Source organism: Haemaphysalis longicornis, unplaced genomic scaffold, assembly GCF_048455015.1.
Source record: "Haemaphysalis longicornis isolate Haplotype H1 unplaced genomic scaffold, Haemaphysalis longicornis Haplotype H1 scaffold_3, whole genome shotgun sequence".
In the NCBI taxonomy this organism is placed as follows: Eukaryota; Metazoa; Arthropoda; class Arachnida; order Ixodida; family Ixodidae; genus Haemaphysalis; species Haemaphysalis longicornis.
In genome coordinates, this window is record NW_027526335.1 from 59,055,302 (window position 1) to 59,073,512 (window position 18,211).

Consider the following 18,211-nt stretch of genomic DNA (forward strand, 5'->3'; position numbering starts at 1 on the left):
TTTCAAGTGCACTGCCTCTCACTGCCCGTATTTTAGGCGCAGGGTTCCGCACGAGAGGGGGGCCGGTTTCACCATGTCGCCTCCCCTCCCTCCAGAAATACCAGTAGTACTTTTGATTTGTACCACAGTGTATCAGTGAATGCTTTGCCTTGGTCTTGTCAGCAGAAAATGTAAAGCCAGGGGCTGTCAGTGGCGTAACTACAACCATTTTTCTATTTCTGAAAAGAAAATTTCTGCTCCCTACACCATTCCATCATGGGGGACCATGCTGCCCCACGTGTGCCTGCCTGTGCTCATGTACTTTTTTCCCATGGTAGCCCCAGATCAGGAGATAACTGCACTGCGTGAAACAGGTCTTGGTTGAGTTCGGGCTGCTGATGAGTGGGGCTGATTAAGGGTGTGATGCCAAGTGCTACTGGGCATTGAGTTGGGCTATGTCAAATTGGCAGTGTGATAACATGGGAAGTGCTCTCAGGTTGAGGCAGGTGCGGTGCTCTCTACACCAAAAACGTGCTTCTTTTTGTAGTTTTCGAGCAAAAGTTTAGTGATGAACACACTTCGCTTACAACAATCTTGGATGGGTGTACCAAGGTTGCCAAATTTATCCTTACTCCAAAGAGCTCAAAGGCGACACTTTGATGGGCCACTCTGGAGAAATGGTAGGGCGTACACCGGCTAATCTCGTAACTTGCAGTATTTGGCACTATTCAGTTCAATAATTTCTTACCGCAAGCAGTTCCCAAACACAGAGATACAGTGCATTTGCTGGTACGAGTGTTTCAGTGGAGAGGGTATGGTTGCACAAAACGTGCAGTTACTCTTGTTCAAATGCATCTCCCATACATGAAATTGCATCACACTAGGAATTATCTAGCGATGCAGAACTTCACTCCGCGGCCTAACCACAGTTTTTAAGCCATGGACAAATTTCTGCCCATTGCAGACTCTTAAATTATATCTTGCCATGCTTGACCGCTATAGCTACAAATTAATCTGACCAATTTTATCTCGTTCATTACCTTCCGTAATTAGTTATTGCAGCTTTAAAAACAATCATGTCACACCACTGCTCCTGCAGATAGAAAATGGGTTGCCGTGCTGAGAACCTAAGCAAGTTACAGCATGTTTATTGGGCGCGGTAAAACTCTAGCTTCGTCTAGTTTCTTTTCCCTGGCTAGCTTAGAATTGCACTCAATAGCAATTCGGAAATGATTGTAATTTACCATTTCCAGCCCATTTGGTAAATTACAATCATTTCCAAATTACTATTGAGTGCAATTCTAAGCTAGCCAGGGAAAAGAAACTAGACGAAGCTAGAGTTTTACCGCGCCCAATAAACATGCTGTAACTTGCTTAGGTTCTCAGCCCTGCAACCCATTTTCTGTCTGCAGGAGCAGTGGTGTAACATGATTGTTTTTAAAGGTGGTTTTCAAAGTTTGAAAGTTGTTTTTAAAGTTTTAAATTTACCATTTCCAGCCCATTTACCCGCTGCGGTGGCTCAGTGGCTAAGGCGTTGCGCTGCTGAGCACGAGGTCGCGGGTTCGATTTCCGGCCACGGCGGCCGCTTTCCTGGTGGAGGCGAAAAGCAAAAACGTCCGTGTGTACGAGGTTTCAGCGCACGTTAAAGATCTCCAGGTGGCCAAAATTAATCCGGAGCCCTCCACTACGGCGTGCCTCATCGCCTGCGTTGCGTCGGCGCGTTAAACCCTACAATCAATCAATCAATCAATTTCCAGCCCATTTGACCGTGGCCATAATTACTCCCGTAACAGAATGGCAAGGGAGGCAATGGCTGAAATGGAGTTAGTCGGTTGGGTTGGTAAATGTTGAGTTCCATGGCTATGCAGCATCCGACGTCTCTCAGAAGTGAGCAATGATACTTGCAGAACTTAGTCTCATCTTGGCTTCTAGTCTCTTGTGTCATGCCTAAAGTCTCTCGGTTGCAAAACAAAGCAGCAGGTTATACTGAGAGCACCTCATGCGTGCTGGGTGTAACAGCCCCACATTGAAGCTTAAGATGCAGCCTATACCATCTTTACAGCTTGCAGTGGTCCCATGTACATGGAAAACTCCACCGCAGCCCCATGTGCATGTGGCCGTCGGAGCGCAGGTCAAGCTCCGGCGGATGGGCTCGCTGTCTGTTTCTCAGGCAGGGAGCTCCGGGACCTCTTTCGGTATCAGGGTAACCCGAACGAAGAAAGTACCCCCGTCCCCTGCTTTTATACTATAGCTTATGGTATTCTCTAAACCCCCCAAACCAAATGATTGGGTCCTCAAAAGGGCCCGCAAAAAAAAAAAAAAAAAAAAGAAACAAGTTGGAGAGAAAGATAGAAATCACTTTGTTTTCCAAACGCACCCCAGGGTTCAGCATTGTCCCCTCTTCTGTTCATTTTTTTTCAATCCTAAACATCCCCAAAAAGCTATATTCGGTATTTGGCCTCAGATAGAGTCTATATGCCGGCGACATTACGATGTGGGTACCTGGAGGTAGCGATGCTCGGGTAGAAACCATCCTTCAACAATGTGCTCGAATTGTGGAGACAGAAGTTTTGAGAGGAGTTCAAAGTAAGGGAAAGAGATGTGCTGAGTTTATAGATGACGTGGTTACACTGTCGCATCTCTCGGCACTGTTAAGTAAGAACAGCTCATTGTAATGAGGGAAAAAGAATCTCTCTCGCGACAAGGCGCGCAGGAAGCGAGCTACTGCATGAAGCACAGCTTAAGTGACAATGGTGGGCAATGGCGGTGGCGGTGTAGGCGAAGCCGCATGCACGTTACAGCTATGTTGGTAAACCATCAGTACGGAGTGCATTGGTGCATTTTTCTTCATGTTAGCTCCGTTGCAAGCTATAAATTCTCGCTGCAGACACCTGCCTCACACCGTGAGGTGCATCTTTCCCTCTTGCAGGAGGCATGCGGTGAAGGAACTGATAGAGCGCTACTACTACCAGTTGACAGAAGGCTGCGGCCGGGAGGGCTGCTCCAATGACAACTGTGCCTCCAGCGGCCGACTGCCCCACCTGTCGCCCAACGAAGCTGCCGCTCGTGCTCTGCAGCTGATGATGTCCAAGGCTACGCTCTGCGACAGGGCAGCCCCGAACCACAAGACAGAAACTGCGCCCAAGACATCAGCATGTGAGTGCCAGTGGCAGACATTGTTGGCAGACATGTTGGCAGACATTGTTACCCTCAGATATTCTTTATCGCGAGCCATAAGAAGGCCACATTAAGGGGGTTGTTGTAAGGAAAGGTAACACATCGTCTGGTTCTCTGTTCATGTTAACTTCTGGTAGAGTCACCTTGTTTGTCAGCACAAAGAAAAGCAGCCTAGCTGTAAGCATTAGCAACAAAACAAGCAAGAGCATGCGAAAAAAAGGAAAATAAGTGAAAAAAAATTAGTGGTAATGACATGTGTTTGCTTCAAGAAATCAAAAGTATGAACAGTCATTTAGGAAGGCTATGTTCCACGCCTTCCCAAGTTATAAGCCACATGCTATCTTTGCGTTATCATTGGTCATGCACTTGCACAGACGTGTATGTTTAACTTGTGCTGTTAGAAGCAAAAGGCTGAGTACTTTTATGCTTTCGTGATGTTATATTCTTGCGATTACACATGTGCAACGGGCAGGTGTTTTAAAATTGTGTATATGCTACCTAGGGAAATGGCTGAGTTGTAAATGTCTTCCATCTTGCAGGCAGACTAAGTGAACCACCCAGCGGCGACAGTGCGGCGCTACGTGTCAATGATGGGGCATCAGTGGCATCTGCTCCAAGTTTAGCAGGCATGGAGTTGGACCCCGAGCGCAGTGCAAACTGTTCTTCTATTGTCAGTGAGCCAGGAACAACCAAGGAGGCGGCACCGCTGAGTGGGAAAAGCAGTGAGTGACAGGCAGTGTTGGGATAAGGCCTTCCGTAGATTGTACTGGCTGACAGTACATTGCGCTGCTGCTGTCATGTTTCGAAGCAACGTTAACATCCTTGCATCCACAGGCAGCACGACTTCTTGTGGATGCATAACTTAGTGACTTACTCCCACAGCAGCAAGGTCAACTGTCCATCAGTCCTTAGGAGCAGAAAGCCACCTGCAACTGTGGGTCAGTGGCTGAGGCATTGTTCGGTTGATCCTGGGGACGTGGGTTCAATTCCAGTCACGGTGGCTGTTTTCTTGATGGAGACGAGAAGAAGAAAAGACGGCACGTGGGTGTCAAGATTTCAGAGCATCTTAATTAAGATCCCCAGGTGGTCAAAATTAATCTGGAGCCCTTCACTACAGTGCGCCTCATAGTCCAGGTGTAGCTTTGAGGGGCAAAACCAAGGAGGTTAAAAAAAAAATGCTGGAGTGGAAGGGGCGCCCGTAAAGTGAAGCCGCGACGCCATCTTGCTAGGGGAGAAGACGCGTAGTTGTTGCAGCGCGCGTTCCTTGCGTGCAGGAAAAAGTGTTGTTGATTCGTGTGCGCGTCATGTAACGAGATCAAAACAAGTATGGTTGGTTCGTGTGTGGCTTACGGTTGTACAAACAGTGTGAATCCGGCCCCGGGAGTCGCATTGCGCACGTAAGTTGCACGCATGCAAGTTGATTCCAAACTGCGGTCATGCTCGTTGCATTGTGTCGCGTAGTATGCGCTTTCATTGTTTAATTTCTTTGCTGCTAGGCTTCCGAAAGATGTTGAGTCACTGTCCTTTGTCAGTGTCTTTTGTTTGCCATTTGATAGTATGTTTTAGCAGTTTAATTGAAGTCTGGCATCATAAGTCTGTCTTCTTTAAAAAAAATAAACACTTTGTTTCCAAAAATACAAATTGGTTCATCTTTTTTCGCTGGTTCATGTCACTGGCAATGTAACCTCATGGTGTGATTTACCAGAAAGATTGTTGGTTCTTTTTTTGCAGTTTATTTGTGTGTTAGGTTGGGCAGCAATGCAATGAACGTAATATCATCGGTTGCTATCATACACTCATGAAAGTTTTCTGTATCGGTTTTTTTTTTCACTCCATTATGTCTATTATCACAATAATTCTGGGTGTTTCCTGTTGTTTTTCGGAAAATGCTGCATTTTCTAGTCATGACTGCTGTTTTTCACATTACAGTTGTAACTCTATTGCTTTTTTTTTTTTTGTTCTTAGAACTTTCACGGTCAATTTCTGCATTTGAACAGTTTAGAATAAAGAAGATAAACGAGTTCTTGTGTATTTTTTACTTTGTGGCAGCTGCATATCCGAGCCATAAGGTGAAAAAAACAATGTCCCTGTACTCGGAGATCTGACTTTTAACGAAATTTCTGTGGTAGAAATCAATACGGAGACGTCGGACATGGCTCACAGTGTTGAATTAAAGCATGAGAATCCGTTCCGTAATTTAAAACCACTGGGAAAGTCGGCAAATACTGCTGCAAAGCAATCGGCATCTGGTTTCTTTCCCCGAGCAAGATGGCTGCCGGCGGCTTCAGCCGAGCCCGTTGGTTGGTATAGGTGACTTCCACTCCAGCAATTTTTTTTAACCTCCTTGGGCAAAACTTCTGTTGAATTTTAGTAGCGGTAAAGAAGCCTTAATTGTCGTGCCTTTTTTAAAGGGACGTCTGAAATTTTCAAGTGTCCTTTGTCTGTTGTGTATGCTAGTTGGTAACAGCCCTTTCTCTCAATTTTACCATTTTGTGCTTGTCTTTGCACTTTTTTCTACACCAAGAAAGCGTGGAGACTTGTGTTGTTGTAACTTTATTCATGTTAATGTGATAGCTGTATGGCGGATTTTACAACTGTGCAGGCATGCAGGGTGACCTAAACCCCATGTACCCAATGTGTGTAGCGCAGAATGCAGTCCACTTGTCTAGGATAGTGAGTTCTACTTCAGCCATCTGTATTTGAAAAGTGAGGCAAGGTCTCCCGGTAACGGCAGCCGCTTTTCTGACGGAGGCGAAAAGCAAATACTCCTGTATGTATGAGATTTCGGCGCACGTTCAAGATCCCCAGGTGGTCAAAATTAATCCGGAGCCCTCCACTTCGGCGCGCCTCATCGCCTGCGTTGCGTCGGCACGTTAAACCCTACAATCAATCAATGACGCAAGGTCTTCAAGCAAATTAACACTTCAGGGTGGTTCAGTTTTCTGTCTTAACAAGTGCATGCCAAGGCAGCCAGAGGCCATAAGTATGAAAACCTGTGTTCTAGATAGCCATGTTGCTCTCTGGACATGCTTTATGCATTACCTACAGGGTGCTTTTAGCTGCAACAAATAAGAGGGGAGGGGTTGGGAAGTACACTGGTCTAAAAGGCAAGGTTGCAACAGTGTGCGTGTGTGTGTATCTTCTTTTCTCGACCTACACTTACTAAAAAGCACTGGTCTGATGAGTCAGGTATTTCTCATAGCAAAATATTTGTGAAACTGGGACCCTTGATATTTCTTTGCAGTGGACAGTGGGGGCATTGGCACCACAGTGCTGGCAGCGTCAAGCCGAAGGGACGACATGCGCCCTCAGGACATGGAGATTGACCTGTACTGCTCCTTCAGCGACACTAGCCCACTGGTCATGCTGCCAACAAAGCCTCTCACCTCAAAGAATGCCCCTTGCCCGCAGGAAAAGCCAGGTAAGCTGGGCTTTGTTTGTTGCAGGTAATTTCTGAGTGGCCATAAAGTTATCTCATGCTAACTCGCAAGTTGCTTACTCTCTCAGGCAGACATATTGTGCTTTGAGCAAAGCTCTGTTGTTCTGAGCAAGCAGTGCCAGGTTACAGTGAACTAGAATGTTGTAATAGTGGCAAAAGCAAGGGCATTTTCAGTGGGAGTCACAAAAGCCAGAACACCAGAAATCAGCGAGGGGCGCTGCTGTAAAATACTGGAAGGGAAGTAGTGTGGTGGATACAGTCACCACCTGCCACTTGTTGTCCCTGGGCTCGAATTCTGGCATATGCCAAGTTTTTTTTTCTTTTGTTTTTATTTTAGAAACACATTAACATGGATAAAAGCAACTGCTGTGTGCCAAACACCGACTGATTGAATGCTTATACTGATTAATGACAGCAAAAATTTTGCCTGCTTTCGGAAAGCGGGCAAGTGGTGCGTAGGCAAGGTATAATGGTTGTATGCTTCCCCATTCCCCAATTCTTCTCTTCCCCTACCAAAGGCTGCCTACTTGTAAGAGTGAACTGCAATATTTCACTGAACTGTACTCGTGGAGCATTTGGAATTGCTTTTGCTTCTCAAAGTTGCGCTCCAAAGAAAATGTCCTGAAGACCTCATCTGACAGGCTGTCATTCGGGGTTACCTACATTTCCTGGGACATTCCAAGCCTTTCTCCGTTCTCGCATTGAAAAAAAAAAAAAAGGAAGTGGAGAGGAAAAACATCAGGTCGTGCACGCTTTTTAGCGACAACGGTGGCCCAGCGCAACAGCGGCTTCAGACTACTGAGCTCTTCCCACTCAGGGGTGGAACAGCTGTGACATTTGCGCCATTGAGCGCCAAACGTGTTTAGCTGCGCCATCCTGCGCCGAACCGCCCCTGTTGTGCCAAACCCGCCTGAATTGTGGGTCTTAAAATGGTCGAAAATCGCGAAAACAATGCATTTTGGGAAAAACGCATTTTTGGAGTCTCCAGACCTTCAAGCCCCTATTCTGAAAGTTTTACTGCTGAATTTGCACGGGAAAAGTCTTAAAATCGACTTTGCAAACGCAACGGGAGCCGCAAAATGCCGAGAATCTGGCTAAAAAAGCTTGAACTTCGCGTGCGCGCCGCACTCGAAGCAGACTGCTGGCGGCGGCTTCTTGGACTAGCCTTGTAGCTTCTTCCTTTGTGCGTATTTTGCACTATCTCAAAATGGCATCCCATGAGGAGAACGAGCGTTACCGCGGATTTCGCAAAGATCGTTTACGAGCCGCTGATTGGCAGGAGCATGCGCGCTTGAGGCAAGCCCCCCGTTCCACGCCTCTGATTAACCGATGGGGTTCAGCCGCCATTTTTTTTTTTTTTTCGTTTTGTTTTTGCAGGCGCGCGTCCGCCGCCGCGGTATTTTCAATCCGGATGCGTTTTCTCTGCCGTAAGTGACTGCGATTCTGTCACAACGTCTTTTTGTCTCGTGCCCCAATGCTTGGAGATCTTTACCTCAAGGATGTACGCGCTGCAAGCGCACTTCGAAAAAACGAGGAAACACGCCGTAAACCGCGGTGTCGGGATCGTCTGTTACGTACAAATCTGGTCCGAAAAGCGCCGCGTGGAAACGTCCAGATTTAGTTAGCTATTGTGCTTTGGTCTTACTTGTGAAAAAAAAGTTGGCAGCACGATATGTTTGTGCTTTTCTTTAGTTTGCATAGACGTTGAAGGAAGTGCAAAGTAGCAAGTACTGTTTGTGAAGTTCAGCAAATAGTGTAGTTTTCCAGCGCTGTTTGCAAAGGTTTTCATTACTTGCATAGAGCTTTTCTGGTTATGTTTGTGGAACAGTCGCGTTCTTGTTTTTTTTTTTTCCCGTGAGGAACAGAGTGACATGGTGCTTTTATATTGTGGCTATGCTGTAGCAAGAGTTAAAAACTAGAGATGTATTTTCCTCTATCTTATTTTACGACATCATGCTCTGTCTTACGGAGTGTTTCACTTTTGCTTTGAGGTATCTACTCATTTTCGCCCGTAAGCTTGATAAGGAAATTAATTTGAAACTTGAAATGAACTCCCTGCTAAACGGATGGATGCTGGTTGTTTTTGGCCCCCCCCCCCCCCCCCCTTCGTTTTATTGTATTCAGAAAAGAACAAATAAACTTAAATTCAATTCAATTCAACTTTGGGGTTGGCATTGCTTAGTGGAGGATGGTCTAATATTAATAGGGCCTTCTGACACGCTCTAGTTACGTACGTTGTCTGCGGCGTAAGTTCGTAGACTCTTGCATCCCAGTGACGGGTGAAGAAAAAGCTATGTTCAGATTTGCACGCACTGAAACCGCTGTTCGATAGAAAAAAATGCAAGCAAACACCTTGTTTTACGGAATGTCGCCGTGGGGTCGCATAAACACTGCCGTTTGGTGGACACGAAGCAAGGCCTGTTATCTGATCCCTTTCGACTCTCAGCTTGAGGTTTGGCCTTCGAACGGTAATAATGCCACGCACTCGCTGGGGCCGAAGGTAGAGGACTCCGCATTGTGTAAACCTCCAAATATAGTACAAGAACTGCGTTCCTGGTTTAGAGGAGGTTCTCGTGCATGTAAGAACGCCGTAGAATAGTAGGGAGGTTAGGCACTTGGCAGGGGACTTGCACAGGGGCCTGTACGGAGATTAGGGAGGCACCATAATGCTGTGAAATGGTGTTGCATCTCCTCCAAATGGCAATTCTGGCTGCTCCAAACCTGCTCCAAAAATGCCTTGCTGGCTGCTACAAGCCTGCTACAAAAGGCACTTTTGCCTGCTCCCAGGACTGCTCCCAAACCCATGGACCCTGTTCCATCCCTGCCCACATCACATCACAGGCGTGCCCACTTTTTTTTTCCCCTCATGGATGCATCCACACAAAGCATGATGGCCTCTGCCGTAGGAAGGGAGGAGGGTGCAGGGGTTGCCCTGTTTCCAAAAATTTTGGTTTCCTCGAAGGTGGAGAGAATATTGGCACTCCCATACCTATTCTTCTTTGGAAAGCGATGCAACAAGCTGAGAGAGCTTCGACTTTACTTTCGCCACAATTTGATCCGTCATTGTACAATATGTTTGCAACATCTGCACTCGAAGAGTGCCATTTAACGAATTCTCGTTAAGAAAAACAAAGTAAAGCGATTAGATCACTCGAAGAGCGCGCCGACTGCATACCGAAGTTTTGAATTGGTTTTTTGTTGTTTTGTATTTTTTTTTTTTTTTACTATTTCTTCTCATGCTCCAAATCATCTTTTATATTAGACACCTTTCTTTCGCCCTGAGTTCTTGAAATTTGCTTGACGATCCCCTTCCGCCTTCCACTTACAAGGGCATTCAAACGGTCTCCTATGCGTTACAACGCTGCTTGTTTCCCTAAGCTACTGGCGGTTTAAAGCACGGTCTGGAATGCTTCGCACATTCAGTGCATTTGGAGCCTCTGCAGCCGCTAAAGGCATGAACGCAAACAAAAAAGAAACGCACATCCACGAACGCCTCACTGTATTTGGCGGTTCATGCTTTAAAAAGACACGAATAAAGTGGACTTGATGCAAGGCATCTTGATGTGAGGGAATAGAAAAATCTATGAAATCCTAACGTAATACAGCTAACTGTAAAACAGTACGAATTATCCTGACCTAAAGTCTGCTTTAAAACATTTTATGTGCACTCGGTGCATATCAAAAAAAAAAAAAGAGGGTCCTACGTCGGGATTCAAACCCAAGGTGGGCACCCTATCCACTACACTACGTCCCCTCCAGTATCCCACAGCAGCGCCCCTAGCAGATTGCTGGGAGTGGCTTCAACTTGCCAGTGCCACTTTTGCAGTATTACAATGTTCTAGTTCACTGTAGCCAGGTTTGAAGTACTATTTTATTACACACACACACAGAAAAATGTAGTTGGCCCCAACTTCTATCGGATCTCAAACTGACCACAGTGTGGAAAGCGGGCCTCACACTGATTTGCCACCACAGTGATTGGGTGACTGAGTATTGCCTCGTTCACTTCTGCACCACCTTGGTCATGGGGCAAAAACAAGGAAGGAGGGGGAATGTTGCTTCCTAGGGTGGCCAGACAATGTCGCAATGCTTGTCCTAGGTTTTAAGCTAGCGGCATCTGTCGCGGAAGAAGAAGCTGCGTAGCTGCTGCTATCAGAATGAAATGTGGCCCCTGCTGTTTCGTCCATCAGGTGCCGCTACTGTCACCTGGTGTCTGCTTTGTCACCGCTACTACAAAGCTTTGTAGTCTGCGTTGGTTTTCATAGTGACATCTGGTTGCTCGCTCGCACCAGTCGCAATGGGCCATTTTGCCATCTATATACATTCTTGCTCCATAACATTATGCACTGCACATTTCGACTACCTACCCCATTCTTAGTTTTCATTTAATGCTCCACCTTCGACAATGTTTGGCACGAGTGTATCAGCCTGGTGGAGAAACCGTCATGGTCTCTCTCTGTCCGAAAAGAGCTCAATGCTCTTACCCCATGCTCGTGTTTTTGCGAGAGCCCAATCTGAGATCATTGCAGAGAGGAAAGCGTCTCAGTGTTCCAACTCCCTCCCCTCCCTCGTCCCTTCATCATCAGAGCTGCTGGGAGCCACAGCGGCGGCTGCTTCAGCGCCGACGCCCCGGGCCCCGCGTGCGTACCGCATGCTGACGGAGGAGCTCCTGCTGGGGCTGGTGTCCGAGTGCCAAGCGAGCGGCAACTACACGCCCCTGATCCATGCACTGGGCCAGGTGTTCTCGCGCGACAAGTTCCTCAAGCGAAGCTTCCCCCGCCGACGCTCTCCGCCCCCCTGCTCCTCGGGCGAGGACGGGGGCCTGACCAAGGAGGACCTGCGCTCCATGGAGGTGGACATGGACAAGGACCAGGACTCACTCGAGCTGCTGGACGACCCCCACGAGGCAGCAGCCAGCGCCCCCCCGGAGGACGACATGGTGCTGGAGCCTTCCTCGGCCCTCTCCATACTCGAGGCAGCCTCCCGGTGAGTGAGGGGCTTTCACACATCACGTCACCTTTCTTAAAGCAGGACTGTGCGAATACAGGTGATGCGCGGTATAACAAAGCTCTGCTCTCAGCCAAAACCTTTGTTGAATCACGGATTTCATTGAGTTGATGTGTCTACATTTCAGCAGTCTAGATAGTGTTATAAATAAGTGGTATAAATGGCTGCAAATGCCTGGCAACGCGTGCGAGGAAGGGTGCCTGGATGTTCCTTGAGACATTCTACCGAGATGCGGCAGATGCTGCTTCGCTAACCCTTTGGTGCACATGATGATGGCAAGGGTGGACTCGAAATCGCAGCTGCAGCTGGAAAAGCTATCATTCGTCTGAAGAAGACGCGACAAAAGTCTATCGAGGACTTCTCTGCTCATGTGCTGTTGAACGATCATAGATGGGCCATTTTGGCGTGAAAAGTAAGGATTCTTTGCTGTTTTTTCGCTTGTTTTTCTTGTTTTCGCGGGCTGCTGTGAGTTTCGGTGGTGGGTGCATCCTTTCTTACATGAAAATTCTTGATAGAAATGGACATTGTCTATAACGAAGTAATTCGACCCCCCATCAACTTCGTCATAACCAGGTTTTACTGTATTTATTTGTGACAGTTAGTAAGCCTCGGAGGTACTCTCGCCAAATCGTGCAACCTTGTGTACCTTTATATTCCAGGGAACAGGTCAATGAAGAGATCCTGGTGGATGTGGAGTCTGTGAGGAGATCCTACGATGCCTTGTTTTCTATACCGGACCTTCCATTCCTCGACGCCCTAGTGAACGCCATCATGATCCTCTGCGAAAACCTGGAAATCGCTCTCAGGTAAGATCTTTGGTTTCCTGCCGCCTTATGTGTGCAATGTATGTCACAGTGCTGCCAACAGTGTTCTAAAGGGAAACAAGCAGGGCTGACTGCATGCGATGCGGACATCTGACCACAGGTGGGCCATCCGTGTATCAGAGTGGCTACTGAGAGGTGGCACTTAAATCAGGGTAACACGGATAACGTGATAGAGGGACGAGATTTAAAGCTGTGGTGACAAATAATGGACTCGGACAGTGCAGAGTAGGGGCAGCTGGAAGTCTGTGGGAGAGGCCCTCGTCCTGCAACAGACATAAATAGGCCGATTATGACGATGTGTGCAGGTAAAAGATTGCCGGCTTTCTACACATTTCCAACCTCTGATGGCCTCTCGTGCAAGAAACTTAGTTGTTGTTCCTAAGTTGTGAACTCTAACCGTGGGCATCATCATTGAGCGTGCTGTGAAGGGCCAGCCATTGCTACGTTACTCATTGCTGCAGGGTTTCACACCAGGTGCTTCTGTTGGGCAGTTTTCCTTGGCGCCACCTGGCAGAGCTTGCTGCTGAGTGACCTGCTTCTGTAGAGAGGCCATTGAGGCGAAAAGTGAAAACGCCCATCTGTCGATGTTTCAGTGCCCGTTAAAGATCCCCAGGGGGTCAAAATTAATCTGGGGTCTAGGTGTAGATTCTCAGCGCCTTAAAGGAGCCATGAAGACAAAATACAAGTTGGGTTTATTAGCAAGACTGCTTAGTCCCGATAACAATGACACCAATATCATCGCAATCTTCGAACAAATAACAGAGATATTAAAGAAAACGTGTGAAGCAGTCGTGACCCCCTAGCCAATTTCCCGCAACTTTTCTATGACGTCACGGAACCTTGTTTGTGCGATTGGCGGCCGCCTAACTGACGTGTCGCGACGACATATGACTGGACGTCTGTAATGGGGCCTCTAGTTCCATTTGACCGCACCACTTGAATGCTAACGTGGAGTTAACGCACTGAAAATTATGTTTTATTGTTGGCCCGTATGACGTCATTCTTGCTCATAACACGTCACTGTGGCGCAAAATTTGAAAGTCTTTAAATACTTCTTGCTTTTTTTTTTTTTCGCTAAAAAACATCTTTTGTGGCTGTAATGGAGCTGAGTGAGATACTGAATCCTAGTTCTTTCAAATTACACAAAGTTGTACTGGCTCCTTTAACCCTTTCAGTACCAATTTTTTTTTTTTTTTTCTCCAAGTACAAAAATGTTTTCTCTGTGTTCAACTGAATTCTACGGCTCGCCTAAGCCCATAAACGAAAAATAGAGCTGGTAGTGGTAGTAATTACGAATTTATTAATGAGGCCAATAATTCAAGACATCTGGCAATTAAAAATGTTATTTTGAGCGGGAAAAAAAAAAACTTTCCCTGTTTTCTTAAATTTTATAACCATATGAGCCTACAAGCAAGAGATGAGCTCTGCAGTGCAATTATTCAGATTTACAAGCCTGGGAATACAACTAAGACCTCCTTGACGTCATAATTTCGTGTTCACTGGAGCTTTTTCTGCTTTGTACCGTCAGGCTTTGCTAAAATGCTACAATGGTGATGTATATCGCAAAACTCATCCTTAAAGGACAGTTCTAAAAAAAATAGCAGTTTGGTTTCGTTCTCTATGCACTAAAGGGAGTACAGCAATGTGATTCTATTTGGAATTACCGGGACAGAAAGGGGAAAAGGTTAATCCCCATGACTTTATTCCCCCGGCTTTAACAATGCTGTCTTGTTCACTGTGTGCTGGGTGGTGTGTGGGGCAGGTACCACAATGCGTACATGCGGGACCCGTCCCTGCTGTCGGCCTTTGTGGTGCTGCTGGAGCTGCCCCTGCTGGAGGGCCCCCTGTGCGGCAGTGCGCTGCACGCCCTGTGCCGCGCCTGCGCCCTGCTGCCCCCCCAGGCACACGCGCGCCTCGCCAAGCAGTGGGGCGCTCAGTGCCCGCCGCACCGCCTGCGCAACACCCTCAACGCGCTCCACCAGGTGGTCACGGCACGCGTCATCGAGGGACACTTTGGCCGGGACTTTGGCGTCGCCGACGACGAGCTCCTCGTGGCCGCCATCAAGGTGAGCAGATTAACAAGGGCTAGTTGCCTGGCCTCTACGAGATGGCGTCGGCCCCGAACGAGCAATAGACACTGAACAGACAGACAATGGATTCATGATCAGCTCTGATGGCATATCACCCAGCACTGTGCGTATAAGAATGCTGGGTTAAAGTCTGAAATTATTTGGGTTATCTTTCTTATATCTGGAAGCGCAGCTTTGTGCTAATTTATCTCTAATAATGCTTTTTGGCATGTCTGACAGGTTGCTGGGTATAAATTTCCTGCGCATTTTAGTTTGCAATGTGTGCACTTTGTAAAGGGGCAGAGTCAAGTCATCTGCGCATGTGTCGCGTCAAGCTTTGTTAAACATTAAACGACTGCACCATGGCACAGTTTGCTTTATTTATTATTACTATTATTTTTCCAATGTGCAAGTAAAAGCTCTGCTAGTGTTGGGTTATAGCTAGTGAGAGTTTTTGTGCTTGGTATAAGTTAACTCCGCTTTAATGTGTGTTCATTGTAGGAACTTAGACCTTTTTTTATATATAGCGTAAACTCGCGATAATTTGAACTCAGAGACCCCAGGTTTTGCTTTAATTATCAGAAGTTTGAATTACCACAACTTCTCATAAATATGACTCAGGGCAGCATGCCAACTTGTGGTGCAATAAAACATTCACATACCGTATTTTTTTTTCACGTAATCCTGACACTTTTTTATGGAAAAGTCTGTGTGAAGTTAGGGGGTGCGATAATTATGCGGAGAAAAAAAATTTTGAAGAGTAAAAACAAGATTTGAATAGGTATTGTACATAACAAAGACACTTCCAAGCGGGACCTACTATTGAAATAAAGGTGCAAGATTGACATAGGCACAAAGCACAAAACTATATTCGTTGTGGCCAGCTGCCGCCCAACTTCACCATCCTGCATTTGGTAGTGGGGGGACCCAAGTGGGAACAGTCCCAGTCCTTGTCACTGCTGCTAACATGGCTGGTCATTGCCTCATCACTTCCAGATTCCATGTTGGCTCCAGAGGCCTCGTCTCCATTCCACACCAAGTAGTCTTCAGTCGCATCCAGGGCATTTGATATGCCCGCCTTCTTGAAGCTCTTGACGGCAGCGTCTATGGCGATCGTTCCCCACGCTTCCAATATCCAGCTGCACAGCAGCTCCAGCGATGGTCTCCTTATCTTGCCGGCCGGCGCCAGAACGTGCTGACCTTCGGCCATCTACTCTTCATACAGCCTTCGAATGTGATCTTCGAACGGCTTGTTCAAAGACACGTCCGAAAGCTTCAGCATGGATGTTAGGTCACCTGGAATGACGGCCAGCTCAGTGCACAGCTCCTTTGACACTGCGCATCTTGTTGGTCGCCTTCAGTTCCTCGTGCTGTCGTCTCCCGTAGTGCGCGCTCAACTTGTTGACACCGAAGTGCCTGCTTGCGGCGCGGTTGCCGTGCTCTATAGCATATTCAATAGCTTTCAGCTTGAAAGCGGCTGTAAAACTGGCGCATCGCCCCGTGGCACAGCGGCACCGAAACCAGCACAGAACAAAGCAATCAAAAACTTCTCAAAATGGCAGGAAGCGAGTTCTCGACAGCTGATTAGACAGACTGCTGCTCCTCCAACGAAGGGATGACCGGGGGCTGCGCGAACACCACCTATTAGCACGCACTCGAGACCGACTCAACGACAGTGTGAGCAGTGTTTGAGAGATGGCACTAAGCTGCCATGTGCCTGGCGCACCTGGATACATTGGGCTCTCTCCGCCGAATGGAGTGGCAGCTAGCGCGTGCATCATGTGGTTTTTGTGAGCAGATGACTTCGCTGTCGCAATTTTGGGGGGATGCAGGAAATAGGCGAGCAAACAAAAAATCCAAGTTTGGGCAGCTCACATTAGGGGGTGCGAGGATTATGTGAGTAAATACAATATAATTAATAATACAAAATTCACACACAATACTGAAGTGCTGTTCACACTTAAAGGAGCCGTGAGGACAAAACACAAGTTCGGTTAATTCGTAAGATTGCCTCGATAGAATCGTACTGACACCACTGTTAACGCACCCTTCGCTCAATTAAGCTACATAACGTGGAAAAAACGGAATGGCCATGCGACCCACTAGCTCATTTGCTGCAAATGTCACATGAGCTTAGCTGGGCAATTGGCTTAGGACGGAAAAAGCAAACTCAAATTAGGCACGGCTTGAAGGCTTTCTGAACGAACTATTTGCACTTAAGTGTAACGCATATTCATTTTACAGCAGTGGATGGTGCGGTAAACAATAAAAGTTACGAAAGCGCACGTAAGCATAGAAGTACCGATGTGCACTGCTGTTGGTATTGGGCGCACTATGCTTGTTTTAGCTACACAGCACTCCCGCCGCTTTGAAGTTGTTTTACAGGACACTGGCCGATTGGCGTAAGCGGCGTTGTCTTTACATGACTGTTTAAGAATGGAAAGTTAAGCTAGTTGGCAGGTGTTCACCTTCGTGTAAAACAAAAGCGCTTAAAAAACAGGGACGAAGGAGGATGCCTGTTTTTTGAGCGCTTTTGTTTTTACACCAAGATGAAGCGCCGTCCTGTCTACGTCCTCCTTCGTCCCTGTTTTTTGGGCGCTTTTGCTTTACACCAAAATGAAGCGCCGTGCTGTCTATGTCCTCCTTCGTCCCTGTTTTTTGAGCGCTTTTGTTTTCGACCAAGGTGACTCTGTTTGTCGAAGATACCGCAGGTTTCACGAGACGATCACTTTTTACAGTAAGAAAAACAAGCCAGGTGCAAATATGCTCAAAAACAAAGCAACGGCGGACAACGGTTCGTGGATGACTATAGCAGCGCCATCTGGGAGGGCTGACGGGACAGCAAGGCCGCAAACCCGAATGACGCAGTGGAAGTTCGCTTGAATACACGCGCTTCTGATGTGATTGCTGGCATTACGAAACCCACGATTTGGCGGGAGAATCAAAATTTTAACCTAAATTGAGCAATTTCTCAGTGAATACGGCGTCATTTGCTGCCCGACAAGTGCTGGGGGCACTATAAAACGCGAAATCTTTCGAATAAAACAAACTTGTATTCTGTCTTCATGGCTCCTTTAAAAAAAATCATGAATGGATGACTCCTTTATCTTTGTATGAGAGTTCAAGACAAAGTTTTTGATACCAGCAAGGGTAGGCGGTTCATTGCGAGAGTTTTCTGCACTGGTCAAGAACTTGCGAATCTCAGCAATTTGCTAAAAAGCCTGTGCAGCTGCCTTGGGTTGGTTCTTCCTCGGTTGACTGTGGCTCTTCTTCACTGTCAGAGCTGCACTGTGCTGGCAACACTTCCTTCTCAAAATGCTATGCCTGCCGTCTTGCTTTTTTTGAGAAGCCCTCCGCAGTGGACGTGGTACCGCCACCCTGGAGGGGTTTTGGAAAGCAAAGTTGTGTGTTTTTCAGGGCCAGTGCGAGATGGCGCCAACATGTTGCATTGGCGGCGTGCTGGAAAGAACGGCGCCAGGTTTTCCGTCCTTCAGCGGCCATGGCAAGGGTCATGAAATGCCAGCTGTAGGCGTGAAGACTTGCCCAGAAAATGCAAAGATACGATGGCTTGTTTAGCAGAGCCAGCAGAAGACTATTGTCTTTTGAAGACATTTGCAATGAAGCAAGCAGATGTGCGGCCAATTTTTTTTTCTTTCTTCACTCCACACGCCGTTGTTGGTGCACAAGGTTTCGCTTTGACGTGTGTGTGGGTAATC

At 47.1% G+C, this 18,211-nt stretch overlaps 1 protein-coding gene across 1 annotated transcript in view; it reads left to right on the forward strand.

The window, feature by feature from the left end:
* Positions 1 to 18,211, forward strand: part of Ube3a (ubiquitin protein ligase E3A) — a 39,242-nt gene that overhangs the window by 1,300 nt on the left and 19,731 nt on the right. Inside the window, exons 2-7 of the mRNA XM_077703225.1 lie at positions 2,909 to 3,135; positions 3,696 to 3,878; positions 6,401 to 6,577; positions 11,182 to 11,581; positions 12,262 to 12,408; positions 14,189 to 14,492. Of these exons, the coding sequence (XP_077559351.1) occupies positions 2,909 to 3,135; positions 3,696 to 3,878; positions 6,401 to 6,577; positions 11,182 to 11,581; positions 12,262 to 12,408; positions 14,189 to 14,492 (1,438 nt within the window). The remainder of the gene's footprint in view (positions 1 to 2,908; positions 3,136 to 3,695; positions 3,879 to 6,400; positions 6,578 to 11,181; positions 11,582 to 12,261; positions 12,409 to 14,188; positions 14,493 to 18,211) is intronic.